This window comes from Babylonia areolata, chromosome 26, assembly GCF_041734735.1.
Source record: "Babylonia areolata isolate BAREFJ2019XMU chromosome 26, ASM4173473v1, whole genome shotgun sequence".
In the NCBI taxonomy this organism is placed as follows: domain Eukaryota; kingdom Metazoa; phylum Mollusca; class Gastropoda; order Neogastropoda; family Buccinidae; genus Babylonia; species Babylonia areolata.
In genome coordinates this window covers 43,104,750-43,129,255 of record NC_134901.1, presented here as the reverse complement: position 1 = coordinate 43,129,255, position 24,506 = coordinate 43,104,750, and the positions used below count along the sequence as shown (strand labels likewise).

General features: G+C 48.1%; 1 protein-coding gene across 1 annotated transcript in view; it reads right to left on the bottom strand.

Moving 5' to 3' along the window:
• LOC143300680 (cleavage and polyadenylation specificity factor subunit 5-like) overlaps positions 1-22,836 on the bottom strand; it is a 72,321-nt gene extending 49,485 nt beyond the window's left edge. Inside the window, exons 1-6 of the mRNA XM_076614525.1 lie at positions 22,550-22,836; positions 20,520-20,720; positions 18,915-18,978; positions 18,580-18,669; positions 17,623-17,698; positions 15,224-15,338 (exon numbers count right to left, since the gene is read on the bottom strand). Of these exons, the coding sequence (XP_076470640.1) occupies positions 15,224-15,338; positions 17,623-17,698; positions 18,580-18,669; positions 18,915-18,978; positions 20,520-20,720; positions 22,550-22,701 (698 nt within the window). The 5' untranslated portion in view covers positions 22,702-22,836. The remainder of the gene's footprint in view (positions 1-15,223; positions 15,339-17,622; positions 17,699-18,579; positions 18,670-18,914; positions 18,979-20,519; positions 20,721-22,549) is intronic.
• Between the last annotated feature and the right edge of the window lie 1,670 nt (positions 22,837-24,506).

Here is a 24,506-nt window from a genome sequence, read left to right as displayed (position 1 = left end):
AGTATCAATATGATGGGTTTTGATGTTACATGCGCAAATATTTATTATATGATTTATATGTAATTCAGTATGTGTTTGTATTGATACGATGTGTATCGATGTTGCATGCGTAAATATGTATTACATGATTTATCTGTATACTGTCCAAACCTTGGAGACGAACGACTGAACAAAAGGCAAAATACCCCCTGTCACATGTACTTTAAACTAATGACAAAGTGCCAATGTGTCGCAAATCTCTTATTAGTTTATGTTGTTTCATTTTTTGTTTGCTTTTTTTGTTTTGTTCTTGTTTTTTGCTGTTGTTTTTCCTTTTCTGTTCCATTCCATCTATTTTGCACCATTCTGTTCTGAGTTGTACCTTCTATGTCACCAGAGCTTTTCAGTAAATGACATTAAACAGTTCAGTGTTCTCTCTCTCTCTCTCTTGTTGAGATAATAAAGTTTTCTGTATCCTGTAATTTCTCTCTCTCTCGCTCGCTCTCCTTTTCCCCTCTCTCCCTTCTATCTCCCCCCCCCCCCCTCCTCTCACTGTCTCCCTCACTCACTCCCTCATCTCTCTGTCTCTCCCCCCTCTCTGTCTCTCTCTCTCACTCATCTCTCTCTGCCCCCACCCCCACCCCTCTGTCTCTCTCACTCCCTCATCTCTGTCTCTCCCCCCCTCTCTGTCTCTTTCACTCACTCACTCATCCCTCTCTCACTCCCTCATCTCTCTCTGTCTCCCCCCCACACCCCTCTCTGTCTCTCTCACTCCCTCATCTGTCTCCCCCCCCCCTCTGTCTCTCTCACTCACTCCCTCATCTCTCTGTCTCTCTCACTCACTCCCTCATCCCTCTCTCCCCCCCTATCTCTCACTCCCTCATCTCTCTCTGTCTCCCCCCCACACCCCTCTCTGTCTCTCTCACTCCCTCATCTGTCTCCCCCCCCCCTGTCTCTCACACTCACTCCCTCATCTCTCTGTCTCTCTCACTCACTCCCTCATCCCTCTCTCCCCCCCTATCTCTCACTCCCTCATCTCTCTGTTCCCCCCCACCCCTCTCTGTCTCTCTCACTCCCTCATCTCTCTGTCTCTCCCCCCCTTCTGTCTCTCACACTCACTCCCTCAACTCTGTCTCCCCCACCCTCTCTGTCTCTCTCACTCCCTCGTCTCTGTCTCTCTCCCCCCCCCCCCTCTCTCTATCTCACTCACTCCCTCATCTTTCTCTGTCTCTCCACCCTCTCTGTCTCTCTCAGTCTCTCTCACTCACTCGCTCACCTCTCTCTGTCTCTCCCCCCCCCCCCCTTTCTGTCTCTCTCACTCACTCCCTCATCTCTCCCCCCACCCCCCCCACCCCGCCCCACCCCCCCGCCCCCACTGTCTCTCTCGCTCTCCCGCCTCACCCCCACCCCCTTCTCAGGTCACATACAGAGCAGCAGCTGCAGGGGTCACTCCCCCCCCCCCAACACCCCCCTCTTCACCACCCATCACCAGGAGGCGGGCAGGACAGGGGAGTGAGTGAGGACAGTGGGGGTGGTGAGTGAGGAGGGGGAGGGGGGAGGGCGAAGGGGTGAGGGGGTGTAGAGGAAGACCAAGTCCTCCCTCTCCAGGACGTCAGAAACATGACGAGCTGTCAGTGCTGCGGCCCTCACCTCGCGGGGATAATAGAGGAGGGGGGAGGTGGGGGGGGGGGAGGGCATCCACACAGCTGAGCCCTGCCATAAACTCTCCCCCCCCCACCCCACCCGGCAACTCCCCCACCACTACACCCCATCCACCTCTACCCCCCCCCCCTCCTGGGTACCCGTGATGGCATCCTGCTTTTCTGCCTGCAAGTTGTGGGGACGCGTCTTTGGGATACCACTACAGATGAGGGAGGCAGACGGTGGGGGAAGGAAAAGGAAAGAGAATGGGGTATAGTGGTAGTTAGTGGGTTTGGATCAGAACGATTCTCTTTCACGCGGGGGCCGGGGGGGCAGGGGGGGGGAACAATTGCCTCCTTCCCTCCTCCTCCTCCTCCTCCTATGTCTCCTCTCTGCCGTCACACTAAAAGCTTTTTTCTAGCCGCCCGTTGTTCAACAAGGAGGGGGAGGGGGATACTCCTTCCCGCCTCTCAACACTATTCTCTCCCCCCCCCTCTCCCCCTCTGGCCCCCTCCCCGCCCCCCTCCAAACCACTCAGTCACACGACCCACCCCGCTCCCACCCGGCAATGTGTGTTTTCAGACAGAAGCGGATTCAGTGTCATGTATATAATAACTCGTAAAACATGCTTCAGCATCCAGCCACCTTTCACTCACACACACACTCTCAGAGAGACACAGAGAGAGAGAGAGAGAGAGAGGGGAAGAGATGGTGGGGCTTCGCGGAAAGGGGGACCTGGAGTAAGGGGAGAGAGGGGTGGGGATGGACAAGCGATGTGGATGGAGAGAAAAGAGGGGGGGGCTGGGGGGGGGGGGGGAGAAAGAGAGAGCAGGAAAAAGAGAAAGGGAGGCAGAGAAGGCAGGGAAGGGGACAGAGAGAAAAAAGCTTTTAAACAATGATGACGTCTATGGAGAGAAGGACCAGGCAAGGGGGTACCCAAGGGGTACATGAAATAATCTTCTTGCTTGCCTTGCCTTGCCTTGCCTCGCCTTGCCTTGCAACGACAGCCCACAACGGAACTTTAGAGATCACGTGACACGCTGACAGACGTTCGGCATCAGTGACAGTCACCAGCGATCATCTCCTGCTTAGTCTCCTCCATTAACCCCCTCACTGCTGCTCTGCTTGGTCTCCATTAACCCCCTCACTGCTGTTCTGCTTAGTCTCCTCCATTAACCCCCTCACTGCTGTTCTGCTTAGTCTCCATTAACCCCCTCACCGCTGCTCTGCCTAGTCTCCTCCATTAACCCCCTCACTGCTGCTCTGCCTCGTCTCCTCCATTAACCCCCTCACTGCTGCTCTGCTTGCTCCCGTCACTGCTGCTGATAAGGATGGTGGTCAGTGAAGGGCTGTCACCTCACCGTGATAATACTGAGCTTACACAGGTCGTTCCTTCTCAGTAACCCCCACCCCCTCCCTGTCCCCCTTTCAAACTGCCCCACGTATCACACACCTCTCTGAGCGTGGGACCTGGAGTTCAAGTCTGGTTTCGTTCAACACAGCAAGTGAAGGAGAAAAATAAAGACGACAACGATTACTTACGGAATGAATTTATTATGAATTACGTTTTTTTAATATTAAAAAAAAAAAAATCGTCCGATTTTCAAAACACGTAATCGCTTCCAGAAACTTGACAACTTCTCACCCCCTATGGGGAACATCAGTTATTTCTCTGTCATAGCCTGCAACACAGTGCCTCTGTTCCTCTGTCAACAGCGCCTCTGATCCTCTGTCAACAGTGCCTCTGTTCTGTCAACAGCGCCTCTGTTCCTCTGTCAACAGCGCCTCTGTTCCTCTGTCAACATCGCCTCTGTTCCTGTCAACAGTGCCTCTGTTCTTCTGTCTACAGCGCCTCTGTTCCTCTGTCAACAGCGCCTCTGTTCCTGTCAACAGTGCCTCTGTTCCTCTGTCAACAGCGCCTCTGTTCCTCTGTCAACAGTGCCCTGTTCCTGTCAGCAGTGCCCCTGTTCCTCTGTCAACAGTGCCTCTGTTCCTCTGTCAACAGTGCCTCTGTTCCTGTCAACAACGCGTCTGTTCCTCTGTCAGCAGTGCCTCTGTTCCTCTGTCAGCAGTGCCCTGTTCCTCTGTTATCAGTGTTTCTGTTCCTCTGTCAACAGTGCCCTGTTCCTGTCAGCAGTGCCCCTGTTCCTCTGTCAACAGCGCCTCTGTTCCTCTGTCAACAGTGCCATGTTCCTGTCAGCAGTGCCCCTGTTCCTCTGTCAACAGTGCCTCTGATCCTGTCAACAGTGCCTCTGTTCCTCTGTCAGCAGTGCCCTGTTCCTCTGTCAACAGTACCTCTGTTCAACAGTGCCTCTGTTCCTCTGTCAACAGTACCTCTGTTCCCCTGTCAACAGTCCCTCTGTCAACAGTGTCTCTGTCAACAGGGCTCACACGTCAGTGCGAGGTCATCCCCCTCGTTATAGTTCTACTGAATGCTATCCTCAACCCCTCCCCGTGCTCAAGACCTCCTCCCATCTGTATGTGTGTGCATGTGCGCGTGTATGCGTGCGTACGCACGCGTATGCACAGCTTAGCCGCCGTAGTGCAGTGCAGCTCTGAGGACCAGATCACACACACACACACACACACACACACAACCACCACAGCTCCTTGAAACTCGAACGGCCCCCCATGCTCCCATCTTCATCGGCAGCGGTGCCATCAATGATATCATCGGCACCGACCCATGGTACCCCGGCCATCAGACAGCCCGCCCAAACAAAGGCCGTGGAGGGTACGGTGGGGGAGGGGGAGGGGTGAGGGAGAGACGGGGGGGGGGGGGGGAGGTTCCATGACCTCAGCCACACGTGTCCCCCGCTCCTAAACTGGCCGCCACCTTCAAGAGAGGGATTCCTTCCCGATACCCCTCTTCCTCGTCACAACTTCCTCCGCCAACCCTTCACCCCCTTTACCCCCGAGACTCCTCCACCCTCCTGCCCCTCGTCATAAGCTCGATGAATAATCCTCCCCCCTCCCCCCCCCCCCTCTCCGCTCCCAATTATCTCCAATCTGCACCCTTCCCCGCCCCCTCCCTTCCCACCCACCCACCCACCCTGCTGGTCACAGCTGGGTGAGAAGCTGGACGAAGGGGGTGGATGGGGGAAGAGGGGAAGGGGGGGGGGGAGAGATAGAGAGGGAAGGGGGTAGCGTGCACTTTCACCCCCATGGAAAGGGCTGTTCTGAGGAACCCCCCACTTCCTTTTGTCAGGCCTCTCCTCCACGCTGGAAGTCCCGTACCGTGTGGGGGCTTAAGACAAATGTAAAAGAGATGCGTTCACTGGGCCAGAAGAAAAAAAACACGACGACTTTCGGGGAGAGGGGTGACAGGGAAGGAGGGAAGAGCGTTAGACAAAGGAGTGGGGTGGCGCGGGGATAGGTTGGGGGGGGGGGCCTGGGGGTATGGGGGGGGGGCAATGAAGCTATGGTGGAGTGGGGTAGGGTGGGGAAAGGGAGAAAGGGGGTGGGTGTGGAGAAGAGAGTGGGGGTCACGGTAACGGTTCCGGAAGCTGGGCAGTGTGGAGCTTCAACAAGACGAAGCCCTGACAAGTGTCTGCCCCTTCCTCGTTTCTTCCTCCGACACCCACCCACCACCCCCCTCTCTCTCTCTCTCCCTCTCTTTGTGTGTGTGTGTGTGTGTGTGTGTGTGTGTGTGTGTGTGTGTGTGTGTGTGTTACTGACGTGTATTGTTGGTAGTATGCCTTTATTTTTGTGAATTATTGTTCACTGTACCCCCTTCATAAGGGGCCATGGCCTTATTGAATAAATCATCCGTATCCGTATCTCTCTTTGTGTGTGTGTGTGTGTGTGTGTGTGTGTGTGTGTGTGTGTGTGTGTGTGTGTGTGTGTGTGTGTGTGTGTGTGTGTGTGCATGCGCGCTACCGCCTCTCTATCCTTGGGACACCCTCTCTCTTGAATCCTTTACATAATTATATACTCTCTCTCTCTCTCTCTCTCTCTCTCTCTCTCTCTCTCTCTCCTCATAGCCTGTGTGTCTGCCCCTGCACCCCTCCCCAAAGCCCCACCCTCTGTCTAAATGAAAACGAAAAAAAATAAATTAAATTAAACACACACACACACACACACACACACACACACACACACACACACACACACACACACACACAAAACAATCAAAAAAACCAAAGAAGGCGGGGGGGAGGGGGTAAGCATCCACTTTGCTTAATCTGTTAGCCTTGGACTTAAAGACGGTCCCCACAGACCAGTTCGTCTTCCCATCCCGACCTGTCTTCAACGCTATTTTGTTATCGTCCACAAGCGATGTACAGGGTAACCTCATCCCTCCTGTTGTCGTCTTCTTCTTCTTGGGGGGGAAGTGGGGGTGGGGGTGGGGAGGAGGGGGGTTGTGGGGGGGGAGGGGGCGGAGGGAGGAAGTGTGAGCGGGAAGGGGCCAGGGTCTCATTACCATGGCTGGCCCCCACCATCATCAACACTGCACGAGCACACACACATTGCACATGACAGCTCTCACAGAGAGTGGTGGGGAGGGGGGTGGGGGTGTAGGGGGTTGTAGGGTGGAGGGGTGTTTGTGCAGGAGGGGGTGGGTGGGTGAAGGAAGGGGGCGGGGGTGGAACAAAGAGGAATGAGTCGTCTTCTTGCCTTGCACCCCCCCCCCTCCCCCCCCCCCCCCACCCCCTCGGGCTACGTTTCCTCCATCACCACCTTCCCTGCTCCCACCCCCAAACCTCCCCCTGCCCCTTTTATTAGGAATGGCTTCTCCCCCCTACTCCTCACACCCCTTCCTGAAGCAGCACAAGGTCTCTCTCTCTCTCTCTCTCTCTCTCTCTCTCTCTCTCTGTCTCTCTCTCTCTCTCTGTTCTCTCTGTCTGTCTGTCTGTCTCTGCAACTTCTGATGCCAACTCTTTCAGCATACACACGTTTGTGCATGCACATAAAGTTGTCTAAATGTGCAGAAGTAATAAAATACAGTTAAATACAGGCATTAGAAATGATTAACCATGATTAAAACGCAAACACCTGCACACAAACACACACACATGTACACAAGCACGCTCGTATGCACACCCTGACCCAGTCGTCTTTGATTTCTGTTAAGTTGTTCTCAGTGAAAGTTGTGGATTACATTTTGAAAGACAAAACGTAGACTTGGTGTATAGGGAGAAAAAAAGGATGCATGTACATGTGTAATAAATAAATAAATAAAAATGAATAAGGAGGGGGGGTCGGGGGGGTTATATATGATAGTCGTGTCCGACTATGACCATCAGAACAGCTAAGGAGGCTAGAATCTGATTATAGTGGAGAGTGTCTTGCCCAAGTTACATCCCCACTCTCTCGGCCAAGAGGGTTTTAGGACAGTCGACGTTGGGATGGTTCCCAAAGGCCAACTAACCCACAAGGCTGCAGCACTAAAGAGCTAGTGCAATTTTGCCTCCTAGTTTGAGAGTCATAGTCCTTCACAAAAGACTAAGCTGTAGATGATTTCCCATTGACTGGAGAAACCATTGATAATACAGCTCTCACTTTGCTGTTGGCCCAAATGTAAACTTATGTCAATCTGTGATATAAGCCGAGTGTTAAAACCCCTGTCAGACAGACAGTTTCACAGTATTCCTTGCAGACCGTCCTGACCGTCCTGACAACAGATGATACACACTACCCCAGAACCCTAGTATTCTCCTGGACAGACCAGTGAAAACAGAACTCTTCATGCCGTCTGTGTTGGAGAAAGAACGGAGAAAGGACAGGTACCAAATCTGTCACATATCATCCAGAAGAAGAAAATGATACCGAAATGATGAACGCACTTACGAAGCACTGAATCTTATGCACAGACATGTCAAAGCGCTTGCAAATCAGTCCTTCAACGCATGCATTACGCTGGTTCGTGGGGACGAAACTGAAGAAAGAAGATAAAACTTCTTAATTCATGAACACAGAAAGCCAGAGAAACACTGCAGACTGGAAAGGACAGAGAAGAGTGGGTGAGGAAGGGAGGGGGGTGTGGGTTTTAAAGCCAGACTTTAAGGTGCTGAGTGTGGATATTTGACGAGAAGAAAAAGAAAGCTCCTTTCAAGTTTTAAGGGCAGACAGAGAAATAGCAGCGGTCGTTCATGTAGTGCTAATGGAGTGTTTGAATCTGGCAAGGCAGAAATAGAGTGCACACTGAACTGGTCGCACAGAGAATAACAGTATGTTAAGATGGTGGCACTGGCAGTCACACAGAAACGAAATGCTAGATTTATTTTCCAATTTTTAAAACAGTGCAGATCTTGTTCTTAGATTTATGTGAAACTGGAATCCAAAGAAGAGACTCCAAGAGAGGACTGATGTGCTCATATCTTTTCTTTCTGAGGACAACTCAAACGAGTTTTGTACCGCTAAAGGGATATAATGGATGAAGCAGACAAACCAGACAAATAATGCAACACAGGAGACGAGACAGAATGAGGGAAGCAATGAGTTTAGATGTTGCGTTGGTGGACAGGATTTCCCCCAGTGGAAATGATGCGATTAACAGACAGTAGCAAGATTGAAGGTCTGAAAAACCAAAAAGTGGGAAGTGCGTTCATGGTAACACCAAGGTTCTTCACTTCTTGACTGAGCTAAAAACAGGGATGGATGCTTGCCAACTCTGAGTCAACAGTGATAGGAGAGTTTTTTGTTTGGTTCCTACGAGCATTGCTCTGGGTTTGTCAGCATTCAGTTGTAATTCATTCTGAGTCATCCTACATGGAATGTCCAGCGAAGCAATCTGATGTTTCCAGCAAAAGAGAGGCCAGATTTTCAGGGAATCCGTTTTTCTTAAGTTGAGTGTCATCTGTGCAGGAATGAAGACTGACCATGTGGTGGTCGACAATTCCAGCAACGGAAGCAGTGTATTGTTTGAAAAGAACGGGACCTTAAACAGATCCTTGTGGGACTCCAGGGTCCAGACAAGTAAGTGTCAGACTGGAAACAGTCGGTGAGACGTGATTTGAACCAGCTGTGGGCAGTGTCCTTGATACAAAATGCGTCATGAAGACAGGAAGAACTGACTGGTCCAATGTGGCAAGGCCCCTGACAAGTCGAGAAGGGAAAGGGAGATTTTTCCCGTGCCTGAGGCTAACAGTTTATTATTCAGGATGTGGAGGAGTGTGGTTTTGGCGCTGTGGTCAGCACGAAGGCAGACTGAAAAGTGGGGTGGGGGTGGGGGGGGGGGGGGGGGGGGTGGCTGCTGAAGTGAAAGTGGTTATTGAGCAGCTTTAGGGCGGCTTTTCTGGAAGTTTGGATCTACATGGAAGATTAGAAACTGGTTGATAGTAACTGGGTTTTTTTTCCTAAAATGTTTAGGTCAAGGTTGCGCTGCCAATCGCAGTTCTGAATAGAACTGGGAAAGTGCTAGTGAGATAAGGTGAGTCAGCAATGTTGGGGATTGCGGGGAGAAAATGTGGGACATATTGGGAGAGTAGAAGCTGGTATGGGATCAAGCAGAGGACCCTTCATAAGCTCCCTTCCTTCGAAGGATTTCTATCTGGGCCAGGGGACTAAGGAAAGTAGACAGTGAACTGGGCATCAGGGGTGGGCAGGACAAGTGTTTGGTTGAGGGGTAGGGAGGAAAAATGACTGGTGGCCCAAGCCGGTACCAAGACTGCAATCAAAAATGGTTGAGTAATAACATAACATTTGTCTGCCTGACAAAATGTCACAATCTCTATTTGCCTGTGTCAGGAACACCTCTGGGAAAAAATACACAAAAAAAAATTGACTGGATCTTTTTCTATAGGATTGTGTCTGACAGCATGACACAGGCAGTTCATTAACACGATTTTGTCTTTATGTCACAATGACAATGCATGAAAAAGCCATCACAGACACTTCTGTAAGTATGCCTGAAAAAAGTCATACATTCTTTGATCTGATAACAACTGTGCACGCACGCACACTTGCACACACACACACGCGTGTGTGCGCACACACACACGCAAACAATCACAGGCATAAGTCTGTCAAATATCATAAACAATTTTTTGTCTTACATCTGTGTTGTTTGTACAAAAAAAAAATATTAACATAAGTATGTTTTTAAAAGAACGAAAGGAAAGCAAACAAGTCATTTCCATCTGTACCTCACCATGCAGGAAGGCACCCCTCCCACCCCAATCCCACAAAATTCAGACTGTTCCTGTCAACACTACACCTCTTCTCTGCCTGACCACTCCTGACCCACAAAGCACAGCTCTCTGTCTCTCTCAAAGTGGTGAAACTCTCTCTCTCTCTCTCCTTCCCTCCCTCCCTCGATCCCCCCCCCCCTCTCTCTCTCTCTCAGCAGAAGAATCACGTCTGGGAAAAAAAAAAAAAAAAAAAAAACGAACAAAGGGTGACCACCACCGCCGCAACCCTGCCCCCCCCCCTCCCCCTTTCCTGGCCGGACAGAGAAGGGAGGGGAGGGGAGACAGTGAGGGAGGGGGCATGGGGGAGGGGTGAAGGAGGGGATCTTTCTAAGGTCTCAGTCAGCAGATGGGCACCCGTGACTCACTCTCCCCCTCCCCCTCCTCCTTCCCTGGGGGAAAGGCAAGGTGGGGATGGCGGAAGGGAGGGGTGATGGTTAGCTGAATGGGGGAGGCGAAGGACCAGCAGAGAGAGGAGAGGGTTGGAGGTAGGATTGAGGAGGGAGTGGGGCAAAGGGCCGCGGGGAGGGGGGGGGGTGTCTTGTGACCAAAACAAAAAGAAAAAAAAAAAAGGTTATGGGAGAGTGCAGTGGGGTGTGTGACCATTGCCCAGTCCTGCAGTCCCAGTCGACGGCTGACTGTTGAGGTCTCTCCCCACCCCCCCCCGTCATGACGGGAGTGCAACACAATGGCCGCAGCAAGAGGGAAAAGAAGTGTCACTGTCAGTCAAGGCAAACAACAAACCTTTCTTTCTCCCTTCAGTGTGGTGCTAAGGGAAAAATTGTCACTGTCAGTCAAGGCAAACAACCCTTTTCTCCCCCTTTTTTTTTTCCAAGGCCTGACTAAGCGCATTGGGTTACGCTGCTGGTCAGGCATCTGCTTGGCAGATGTGGTGTAGCTTATATGGATTTGTCTGAACGCAATGATGCTTCCTTGAGTCACTGTCAGTCAAGGCAAACAACAAACCTTTCTTTCCCCCTTGAAGTGTCACTGTCAGTCAAGGCAAACAACAAACCTTTCTTTCTCCCTTGAAGTGTCACTGTCAGTCAAGGCAAACAACAAACCTTTCTTTCCCCCTTGAAGTGTCACTGTCAGTCAAAGCAAACAAAAACCTTTCTTTCTCACTTGAAGTGTCACTGTCAGTCAAGGCAAACAAAAACCTTTCTTTCTCACTTGAAGTGTCACTGTCAGTCAAGGCAAACAACAAACCTTTCTTTCTCACTTGAAGTGTCACTGTCAGTCAAGGCAAACAACAAACCTTTCTTTCTCACTTGAAGTGTCACTGTCAGTCAAGGCAAACAACAAACCTTTCTTTCTCCCTTGAAGTGTCACTGTCAGTCAAGGCAAACAACAAACCTTTCTTTCTCCCTTGAAGTGTCACTGTCAGTCAAGGCAAACAACAAACATTTCTTTCTCCCTTGAAGTGTCACTGTCAGTCAAGGCAAACAACAAACCTTTCTTTCTCCCTTGAAGTGTCACTGTCAGTCAAGGCAAACAACAAACCTTTCTTTCTCCCTTGAAGTGTCACTGTCAGTCAAGGCAAACAACAAACCTTTCTTTCTCCCTTGAAGTGTCTCTGTCAGTCAAGGCAAACAACAAACCTTTCTTTCTCCCTTGAAGTGTCTCTCTCAGTCAAGGCAAACAACAAACCTTTCTTTCTCCCTTGAAGTGTCACTGTCAGTCAAGGCAAACAACAAACCTTTCTTTCTCCCTTCAGTGTGGTGCTGAAACCACACTTACGTCATTTCTGGTCACACCTCTGACAGGAATGTTTACAGAGGAAAACGAACAAAACAACCCTGCTCGTGGGAGCAGAAAGGAGGGGAAGGGTGGGGAGGAAGGGGGACGGCAGTCAAAGACACCCACCATCCAACGTCTGCCTGTTCACTCACGGAGCCAGCCAGGAAGAAGATAGACAGACAGACAAAGAGAAAGAAAGATAGACAAAGTGACTGAGAGAACACTGAATGCTGAGCGACTTTAATGACTTACTCAACAGCCCCTATGATGTCAATTCCATGATTATTGTAAGCATATAGTGATATACACAGAAAAAAAAAAAAAAGATTCAGAAAAAACACAACATAGATTTCATTGAAAAGTGCCATGTGTATATATCGAATAGTCAGTCCTCTTTCGGACAGATGCACACACATACACTACACATTCTCTCTCTCTCTCTCTCTCTCTCTCTCTCTCTCTCTCACACACACACACACACACACACACACACACACACACAAAGAGCGAGAGAGGAGGCAGAAAAGGAAAAGCATAATACAAAGACTTACGGGAGAAGAAAAAGGAGAAAAACAAACTTGCTTCCAATACTCTTCCATGTACGTGTCAACTGAACAATACAAATATCATACAGACAGAATGACATAGTATAGCACACTCCCATTATTTCAGACTTACTGAAGTTACTCTCCACAGAAGTTGCACCAGAATGTAAGGGAGGTAACACAAAGAAGAGCAGAAGACTGGCCAACATCATTTGATTATTCCCCTTCCCATATTGCATTCAATGCTGCAAATCAATCTCTCTCTCTCTCTTCTGATATTCTCCCAAGCACAACCTAGGCAAAGACTTATTCAATAATGAATATATATCCGATCCACTCAGGTTACAGAACCTAACACAAGCAAACATCTGCCACGGGTGAAAGTTATAACGTTACAAGGACGACTGTTGTGTCTTGAACCGCACATGGTCACAAACTGCAGTCAAACTGACCAATGCAATCATACTGGTATAAACCACCTCGTTATAATATAAAACGGCATTCAACATGTAGTTTGAAAGCACATGTTTCAGAAAAACGTGAATAAACATGGCTAATCAAACTGAACCAGCAGACTGGCAGCAATTTACACAACACGTGGGAAATGGCTTCTGATGAGTGAGAGCTTTAGGGGGGTCAAATGAATTCCTAAACTTTAATTCTATGGGCCACAGACTACCCTCAGAGGGTTAGTGTCAGGCTACACATTCTGATCCAAATCTGCTGCACAGAAACAAAGGCAGGTATAGCTTCCAGTCTTAAGGGACCACTGCTACCTAGATTTTTGACAAAAATCGGTTTTTTTTTCATTCATCAATGTAACTGGTGTTGTTAGAAAGCTGATTTATTCTTCTTTCAGACACAGAAAAAAATATTTTCCTGTGATGAATACTTTTTTAGATACAAGTCGACAAACAGAGTAGGGGGCCTCCATAAAAATGATACTTTTCCTGACCATTTTGGACCAAAAATGACCATTTTCCTTCCAACGTAAATAATTAGCCTCTCCCTGCAAGATCCCAAATAATAAGACACAGGGAGACGTTGCAAGCATTACCTCCCCTTTGCAAATGGCTTTTGCCTGTGTTGACTAGCTGTAGTTTTGTGTGCATTGTTTTGGTTTGCCAAAAATAGTTTTCGAAAACTTGTCGAAAATTGCAGTACGCTGTTGATTTTTTGGTCCTAACTTCCACATTTTTCAAGCAATCATCACCAAATTTTGTGTACTAACTTTTAACATTATTTCTTTTGGTATGTTCTGTCAAAATTGACCTGACTATCACAGTTTTTGAATCATCATTTTGTAATTGATGGAAAATACTCACTTAAAATTGGTGATTTGTGGAGCGCGATAAGTACTCAACGCCATAGAATACAAAATTTGTGGTAGAACACACCATAGGGACACCTTTCAAAAAGGTCTTGTACAAATATAAACTGATTCTAATGACTTGGCGTGAAGATATGACTAAACAAATGCACCTGTGTTTCTGTATTGGAAATTTTCCTGTTACTAAAAATAGATTTGTGACCTACATATTCGTAACTGAACAAAATCAATCACATTTTATAAAACTATGATGTATTTAAAACGCTTTGACAAAATTTAAGCAAATTTCACAGATATTTACTTAGTAAACAATTTAAACAAAAGTGACACCCTTCTCTAGGTAGCAGTGGTCCCTTAAAGTCTTAACTCCCGAGAGCAAGTTTTCGGTTGCGCCCCTTTTCTCTGCATTCAAATTTTGTATTACGTGTAGCTGACACATTTTGTACTTTCCAAAGTCAATTCAGGTCTAGATTGGAAACTGCTAGGCAAATCTCGCTCTCTGCCATAAATGAAGCCAAACCGTAGCTTTATTAGGCTTTTATTTTGAATAAACCTTCACCGACGTCACAGTGTCAGACTCTGGTGAGAAACTGGCTTGATTCAAATCGCCCGCCATTTATAGTCCGGTTCAGGCTTTAAATCACCCAGGCTTCTGGGCCAAAAGGTGAAGGGAAGCAACTCCTCTTCACAGCAGACAACTCAAGCACCAGACCAAGGGTCCCATACAGGATTTTCTCCCTTCTTATGTGTTTGCGGTGTAGCTCAAAGGAAAAATATGCTAGCAGAAAATGTTCTCAACTCAGAATAAAAAAAAAATTAAAAAAAAGCTGCAGCTCACTTGAGTATTTGGGTGGTCTCTTGACCACCTTCACCAGCAGAACAGAACCAGATGACCCTGACCACATCGGCTTTATTGATGAAAGTGGTGGGAGACTACCAAAGTATTCATGCCAGCTCTAACTCTGAGACATTGAGTTAAGAAAGCTTTCTGCTGAATGTATCATCCAAACAATGGATGAGACAGACCACCTACACCAGCGCCCCTTGCCCACCCCCAACACACACACACACACATCAGAGGACAGTTTCAGTTTCAGTTTCAGTAGCTCAAGGAGGCGTCACTGCGTTCGGACAAATCCATATACGCTACACCACATCTGCCAAGCAGATACCTGACCAGCAGCGTAACCCAATGCGCTTAGTCAGGCCTTGAGAAAAAAAAAATATATATATATAGATATAGATAGATAGATAGATAGATAGATAAGCTTACATAAACAAATAAATAAATAAATAAATAATAATTATGATATATAAAAAAAGGTAGTTGTAATGAAAATAATGATAATAATAATAATAAATAAATAAGACAACAATGATGATAAATAAGCAAATAAATGTAAAACATGAAGACACACATTCACACATACACCCACACATGCATAACAGATATGCACCAAACACGCAGTTTCACAGATATGAAAGCACAGTCAAATACATATAAACGTACATGAGCTCTAACACACACACACACACACACACACACACACATTACCCTGCACCTCCTCTACCCCCCTCCTCCACACACTCATTTCTAGTCTATGTATCGCAGCTTCCACGGCACACACACACACACACACACACACACAAACACGCACACAAACACACACACACACGCACACACACAGATGAACGCTTACTTCTACAAGCACAAACACACACACCCATATCTCCCACCCCCAACCCCACACACATATATACAAAGATATATATATATATAATATATACGTTCCAATATCACGTTGCTCCCACAGTGTAGGCATGCATACACTCACATACAGAGGACAGACACAGCCTACCTGCCAAGGGCCTGAGGCAGACTGGAGATAATGGGTCCATAGCCAGCAGAGTTGTCGTACAGTTCAAACAGCGGGGCCGCCACCAGCTTGTAGTTCCGCGGAACAGCAAACAGCGCTGCACACAATACTTCCTGTTTCAGTGAGGTGTCAAACCATGCTGCCTGGTCCACATACGCTGCACATTATCTGCTTCTTTTAAAACGGAAAAATAGATGCCGGACCTATGCAAAGACCCAACACTCTGGTCCAACCTTGAAAGCCTGTCAAATCATATATTTATCTAAACATATCTCTGTATATCTAAATATATCTGTAAAAGCCCTCTCCCTGTTCAGTACAGCTGGACAAAGTACCCCAGTGAACAAAGCCCTCTCCCTGTCAGTACAGCTGAACAAAGTACCCCAGTGAACACAGCCCTCTCCCTGGTCAGTACAGCCCTCTCCTCTCCCTGGTCAGTACAGCCCTCTCCCTGGTCAGTACAGCCCTCTCCCTGGTCAGTACAGCCCTCTCCCTGGTCAGTACAGCCCTCTCCCTGTTCAGCACAGCTGGACAAAGAACACCACTGAACACAGTCCTCTCCCTGGTCAGCACAGCTGGACACAGCCCTCTCCCTGTTCAGTACAGCTGGACAAAGTACCCCAGTGAACACAGCCCTCTCCCTGGTCAGTACAGCTGGACAAAGTACCCCAGTGAATACAGCCCTCTCCCTGGTCAGTACAGCTGGACAAAGTACCCCAGTGAATACAGCCCTCTCCCTATTCAGTACAGCCCTCTCCCTGTTCAGCACAGCTGAAACAAGTGTAACAGAGAACACAGTCCTTTCCCTGTTCAGTTCAGTACAGCCCTCTCCCTGTTCAGTACAGCTGGACAAAGTACACCAGTGAACAAAGCCCTCTCCCTGGTCAGTACAGCTGAACAAAGTACTCCAGTGAACAAAGCCCTCTCCCTATTCAGTACAGTCCTCTCCCTGTTCAGCACAGCTGAACAAAGTGCACCAGAGAACACAGTCCTTTCCCTGTTCAGTTCAGTACAGCTCTCTCCCTGTTCAGTAGAGCTGAACAAAGTACCCCACTGAACACAGCCCTCTCCCTGTTCAGTACAGCTGGACAAAGTACCCCAGTGAACAAAGCCCTCTCCCTGGTCAGTACAGCTGGACACAGCCCTCTCCCTGATCAGTACAGCTGAACACAGTCCTCTCCCTGGTCAGTGCACCAGTGAACACAGCCCTCTCCCTGGTCAATACAGCTGAACAAAGCCCTCTCCCTGGTCAGTACAGCTGAACACAGCCCTCTCCCTGGTCAGTACAGCTGAACACAGCCCTCTCCCTGGTCAGTACAGCTGGACACAGCCCTCTCCCTGGTCAGTACAGCTGGACATGAACACAGCCCTCTCCCTGGTCAGTACAGCTGGACACAGCCCTCTCCCTGGTCAGTACAGCTGGACGTGAACACAGCCCTCTCCCTGGTCAGTACAGCTGGACACAGCCCTCTCCCTGGTCAGTACAGCTGGACACAGCCCTCTCCCTGGTCAGTACAGCTGGACACAGCCCTCTCCCTAGTCAATACAGCTGAACACAGCCCTCTCCCTGGTCAGTGCAGCTGAACACAGCCCTCTCCCTGGTCAGTACAGCTGGACACAGCCCTCTCCCTGGTCAGTACAGCTGGACACAGCCCTCTCCCTGGTCAGCACAGCTTGACATGAACACAGCCCTCTCCCTGGTCAGTACAGCTGGACACAGTCCTCTCCCTGGTCAGTGCATCTGAATAAAGCCCTCTCCCTGGTCAATACAGCTGGACACAGCCCTCTCCCTGGTCAGTACAGCTGGACACAGTCCTCTCCCTAGTCAATACAGCTGAACACAGCCCTCTCCCTGGACAGTGCAGCTGAACACAGCCTTCTCCCTGGTCAATACAGCTGAACACAGCCCTCTCCCTGGTCAGTACAACTGGACACAGCCCTCTCCCTGGTCAGTACAGCTGGACACAGCCCTCTCCCTGGTCAGTACAGCTGGACACAGCTCTCTCCCTGGTCAGTACAGCTGGACGTGAACACAGTCCTCTCCCTGGTCAGTACAGTTGGACGTGAACACAGCCCTCTCCCTGGTCAGTACAGCTGGACACAGCCCTCTCCCTGGTCAGTACAGCTGGACATGAACACAGCCCTCTCCCTGGTCAGTACAGTTGGACACAGCCCTCTCCCTGGTCAATACAGCTGGACATGAACACAGCCCTCTCCCTGGTCAGTACAGCTGGACACAGCCCTCTCCCTGGTCAGTACAGCTGGACACAGCCCTCTCCCTGGTCAGTACAGTTGGACACAGCCCTCTCCCTGGTCAGTACAGCTGGACATGGACAGTCATGCACACACAGGTTGTTAAGGGGTGGGGAGACAGGCCGTACCTTTCTCTGGGAGTTGAACCAGAAACAGACGCTTGTGCTCCTTGGGTTTGGTGATGTGGGCGGGGATGTAAGGGTACTGAAAGCATACCATCACCATCATCATCATCAGCATTATCAACAATGGCATCCTCAAAAACATCATCATTAACAACAGTGTTTCAGAGTTATTTTCATGTCCAAGTGTGACTGTGACATGTTACCTGAGGTGTGACTGTGACATGTTACCTGAGGTGTGACTGTGACACTGTTACCTGAGGTGTGACTATGACACTGTTACCTGAGGTGTGACTATGACATGTTACCTGAGGTGTGACTGTGACATGTTACCTGAGGTGTGACTTTGACATGTTATCTGAGGTGTGACTGTGACATGTTACCTGAGGTGTGACTGTGACATGTTACCTGAGGTGTGACTGTGACATGTTACCTGAGGTGTGACTGTGACATGTTACCTGAGGTGTGACTGTCACACTGTTGCCTGAGTTGTGACTGTGACACTGTTACATGAGGTGTGACTGTGACATGTTACCTGAGGTGTGACTGTGACATGTTATCTGAGGTGTGACTGTCACACTGTTACCTGAGGTGTGACTGTCATACTGTTGCCTGAATTGTGACTGTGACACTGTTACCTGAGGTGTGACTGTGACATGTTACCTGAGGTGTGACTGTCACACTGTTACCTGAGGTGTGACTGTCACACTGTTGCCTGAGGTGTGATTGTCACACTGTTACCTGAGGTGTGACTATGACATGTTACCTGAGGTGTGACTGTCACACTGTTACCTGAGGTGTGACTATGGCATGTTATCTGAGGTGTCACTGTGACACTGTTACCTGAGGTGTGACTGTGACATGTTACCTGAGGTGTGACTGTCACACTGTTACCTGAGGTGTGACTGTGACATGTTACCTGAGGTGTGACTGTGACACTGTCAGACATCAGAACCCTGTTACCTGAGGTGGTTCAAAGTTGGGTCTCCACCAGTTGCCAATTGTGTCCTCCACCACCCAGTTCATAGGGGCTCCGTCCTGTCGACCAAGTGTCTGTCGACATACATCACACATTGCATCACACCATACTGACATACAGCACACATTGCATCACACAATACTGACATACATCACACATTACATCACACCACATTAACATACAGCACACAGTGCATCACACCATACTGACATGCATCACACAATATATCACACCACATTGACATACAGCACACATTACATCACACCACACTGACATACAGCACACATTGCATCACACCACACTGACATACAGTACCCACCTCAGTCAGCAGTCTCTTCAGTCCCACTGTCTGGTCCTCTCCCGCCTGTAGCTCCCCTCCTGGTCTGCACACACACACACACACACACACACACACACACACACACACACACACACACACACAGTGACATTCACACAAGAGTAAACACAGTGTTACACAGATACACATGGATACATGCACACACACACACACATACACACACACACACATACACAGTCACACACACATACACGCAAACACACAAAGAGAAAACACAGAAAAATCACACACACACACACACACACACACACACAAAGAGTGAACAAAGAGAAAACACACACACACACACACACACACACACACTCACACATATACACACACATGTGCGCACACACACACACACACACCATCACACACACCATCACACACACCTCCCTCCCCCCACCCATCACACACAGTGTCATGTACAATTTGAAGAAGGTGGTCCCAATTTGCAGCAGGAGGACGTGGGGCAGGCCATGTTCATGCACAACACCCCCCTACACTCACACACCTCACATCGCCCCACACACACACCCAACACCTCCCTGCACACACATCCCACATCCCCCTACACACACACCCCTCCAACACCCCCCTACACTCACACACACCCCACATCCCCCTACACACACACCCAACAGCCCCCTACACTCACACACCCCACACCCCCCTACACTCACACACACCCCCACACTCACACACACCCCACATCCCCCTACACATACACCCCGCCAACACCCCCCTACACTCACACACACCCCACATTCCCCTACACACACACCCCTCCAACAGCCCCCTACACTCACACACACCCCACACACCCCTACACTCACACACACCCCACATCCCCCCCGCCACACACACACCCAACAGCCCACTACACTCACACACCACATCCCCACCACCACCACCCACACACACACACCCAACACCCCCCTACACTCACACACCCACAGCCCCCCACAGCCCCCTACACTCACACATACCCCACATCACCCCCCCACCCCCCCAACAGCCCCCTACACTCACACACACCCCACATCACCCCCCCCCACACACACACACCAACAGCCCCCTACACTCACACACACCCCACATCCCCCCAACACACACACCCCTAACAGCCCTCTACACTCACACACACCCCACATCCCCCCCCCCCCCATACACACACCCCTAACAGCCCCCTGCACTCACACACCCCCCACATCTCCCCCCCCCCCCCACACACACACACCCCTAACAGCCCCCTGCACTCACACATACCCCACATCCCTCCCCCCGCCCCCCCACAGACACAAGCCCCCAACAGCCCCCTACACTCACACACACCCCACATCCTCCCCCACACACACACCCAACAGCCCCCTACACTCACACACACCCGACATCCCCCCGTACCCCCCCACACACACACACCCAACAGCCCCCTAAATACACCCAACACCCACACATACCTCTAATCCCCCTATACACACAGTGACACACCCACCCAACACCCAAACACACCTCCTCCTCACACCCACACAACCAACACCCCCACACATCCCACACACCCCAACACCCACACATAGTGTCACGTACAGTTTGAAGAAGGTGGTCCCCAGTTGAAGCAGCAGTACATGAGGCAGGCCGTGTTCATGCACGATCAGCACGCCCTCCACAGAACGCCGCATGCCCATCTTGTCAAACTCCTCCCGCATCCGCTGAAAGCGCGCAGTCACCGAGCTGTCGCGCTCATACAGTGGCTCCTTGGTGCCAAACGTGTAGTTGCTCAGAGGGTACCTGCAAGTGTTATCTTCATTATGGACACAAGAACATACCCAGCATGCCCCCCCCCTCCATCCCCCCTGAAAATGGAGTATGGCTGCCTACATGGCAGGGTTATAGTCATACATGTAAAAGCCCACTCGTGTACATGCCAGTGAACATGGGAGTTGCAGCCCACAAACGAAGACGAAGAAGAAGAACATACACACACATTCAGTACAAACACACACACACACACTCACAGCTTGATAACAAAGCTAGAGCACAAAAAGGTTTCAGATCCTACAGCTGAGTCGCAAGGGTCAGGTTTTTACGCCGCCCTTTTCCACACCAAGAATCAGTAACCTAAATAAGGTAGACTGGGTACTACACACTAATAAATACTATTTTTTTTCTGAAGAGAAGGTAAAACAAATTGACAATACTCTGTCATCTGTGTGAAAATAATGGTTGTGTAACCTACTGTTTGTGAAGTCATACTATCCCTGGAAAGAGCACAGCAACCTAATTTCAAATCAAAACTCATTCATTCAATAGTGTTATAATTCAAACAACTTACAAGATAAAAACCTTTTTTTAAACAAGAGTATAAATTTGTCTTTTTCTTTCATTCCCTGTGAAAATGTCTTTAAATATAATCAATAAGAAAGTATCTATATTATTCTAATTTATTTTTCATATCAACTGACGTGTCAAAATTACTTGTTTTGAGATATATTTCTTTTCTATTTTATTTTTTAGAAATGAAAGTTTACTTTAATAATTCCAATGATGCAATAATGCCTGGTCGAAGACAAAAACAAAGAGAGAACAGTTAGCGGACAGCTTCAAAGATGACAAAAATAAGCAGGATGCAAGATTGGATGTTCCTCTCTTTTTCCCCCCTTAAAAAAGAAAAAGGAAATCAGAATGAAACGAATTACTGGCAACTAAAATTGTGTGTGCACATTGTTTCGCTAAGAGTCATAATCAATTTAATGTCCAGTGGATGTAAACTGCTCTGGGAGTTTTCTTCAAAGAAATCAAGCTTTTGGGATTTAAGTGGAAAACTGAGGGTTGTTACAGACAATAGATCTGCTTCATAACTACTGTATCACCAATGTATCCCTTTCACTGTTTCAGAGCTTTTGGAGGAAAAGAGTTCAGATGAAAACATTGTATTTAGTATTTATACTTATACTGTTGGAGTATTAGTAAGGTAATTATAGACTAACAACAATGGACAAGAAAAATCCTAAAAACAGCCCTTTTTTGGAGGGGGAGGGGGGTGGGGTGAAAAGGACACGCTAGTAAGGCAGTAATTTTAATGGTCTGGTTGGTTTGATGTGGTTGGACCATCCAAGGGCTGCAACTCCTACATCTATTCATTGTACTGAGTCTTCTGTCCAAAGTGTGCAGTACAAATCTGTTTTTACATGAAATACATTTTTAAAATCTGGGCATTTACCACTGAAAATCCCTGAAAATACATTTCTATGAAATATCATTTATAACAATTTTAATGTTTATTAACTGGGTAGTTCAGTAGTTAACTACAAGTATTGCTACTGCAAGTACCAGCTGGCTTATAAATGTGCATGCCATGCATAAACTGTTATTATGCAGCAATGTTAGTGTTTGTGCACAGTTATCTGTATTTGCTTTTTTTATTGTCATCATTAACGATAATTCCATGTTTATTCATCACTTATTTAAATCTGTTTTTACATGTGCTTCCGAATAAACATTTACGAGGTTAAAAATGCGCCAGTTTGTATCATTGATTAGACCAGTGAATATGGTTAACTCACGCACTTGACAGATTGTACCCATAAATCTAGGAAGACACCAACAGCTGTACTCACAAATTAATGGTCCTTTCCAAAGTGAGACTGAGGGGGGAGGACGAGGAGCTCGAGTTGCTGAACGACTGAGGTCCCTTGTAGCCCTGTCCCGACCCCTTGTCTCTTGGCCAGCCGCTTTGACCACGAGGAGCCCGGTTGGTGTGTGACGACATGTTGTTGGTGTGGTGCGTCTAAAAAATTGACAAGAAAGTATGTACACAACAACAACAACAACAAATAAAGCAGTGTATCAGCAGTCTTAGTCTGTCAACACGCCGCCTTTTGTACGCCGGACTCGGAAGTTGCGAAGGGACATTAATCTGACAGAAACTCAACGTCGTCGTAAAGAGTTACCTCTTCCCGTCACACATCGTGATACAGTGAATAAATATATTTCAGTGCCGTCACCAAATCTCTCTCTCTCTCTCTCTCTCTCTGCGACATTTTCCCCATATATTTTCCTTCGTTTACATATGTAATCAGATTTCCTTTGGAAAAGAACATTTTCTCCCATCATTTCAGTTTCAGTTTCAGTAGCTCAAAGAGGCGTCACTGCGTTCGGACAAATCCATATACGCCACACCACATCTGCCAAGCAAATGCCTGACCAGCAGCGTAACCCAACGCGCTTTGTCAGGCCTTGAGAAAAAAATGGATTAGTGGTTATTTGATGTTTTACAATATCTACGTATATTTATTATTTTTATGATTATGATTATGATTATTATTATTATTATCTTCTTTTTTTTCCTTTTTTTTTTTTTTTTTTTTTTTGTACGCTTATAGTTGACTTCATCAAGTTTTTGCGCCTTATACATATTATTATTTTTAGTAGTAGTAGTTCTTTTTTATGTATTTATCTATTATTTATTTACTTTTTTTTCTCAAGGCCTGACTAAGCGTGTTGGGTTACGCTGCTGGTCAGGCATCTGCTTGGCAGATGTGGCCAGTGTAGCGTATATGGATTTGTCCGAACGCAGTAACGCCTCCTTGAGCTACTGAAACTGAAACTGAAACTATATGGCATATAAATGTATATGTATCAATTTCCTACCTAATCTAACAAGTTATGGTGAAGTCTAACTTGACAGTTCCACACCCTTGACTTGAATGTGTCAAGGGCATCACTAGTCTACGTGACAGCTATTTCTGGCAGCTCATTCCAGTTCAGTCCTGGCCGGGTTCTGCACAGAATCTGGCACAGTTGTTGGGGTTGACCGCTTCTCCGCCAAAGAGGGGTGGGGACAATGGGGTCAGCCCGATACTCCCCCGCGTCGATACTCCCCCGCGTCAATACTCCCCCGTGTCGATACTCCCCCGCGTCAATAATTACCCGGCTCGACTGACTATAGTCCCTCTCACAAAGACCCAGAAACAGTCAAATACACTGAGAGGTATGTATATATTTGTGACTGATAATGCTTTCTGCTTGATCAAAGGATGTGTTGTGACAATCTTGGACCTGTCGATAACGGCTTGGACGAGGCCCTTGCACATCACAATTATGGCCAACCTGTTGCCACTCCGTGCCGCCGTTGGAGGGAGGGCCATCCAAGTCCACTGACCGTGGCCTTGACACTGGAGGTGTTGTAGTAGCAGTTCAGAACAAAACGAGCAGCTCTGCGTTGGACTGCTTCGATCTTGTTGATGTAACTTTGGGGGTCCCGTGTTGTGCAAGTGTATTCCAGTATCAGATCATGGTGAAAAAAATAAAAAATAAATAAAACAATAAAATAAAATAAACCCTAAAGATATCTCGAACCGATCGCCGTCATTCAGACAGTGGCACTATAGCATTTTGCCTTTCCATAACATTACACTTCATTACTCTATAATTATTACTCAAAACACATCGTCATTCTCGGTACCCGCGTACTGAGCTATCTATTTATAGCTCCGCTTCTTGAGAGGATCATGACACTTCAAAGTCGTGAAAAAGAGCCATGATGTTTCCGTTTTCGTATAAAAAAAAACACTT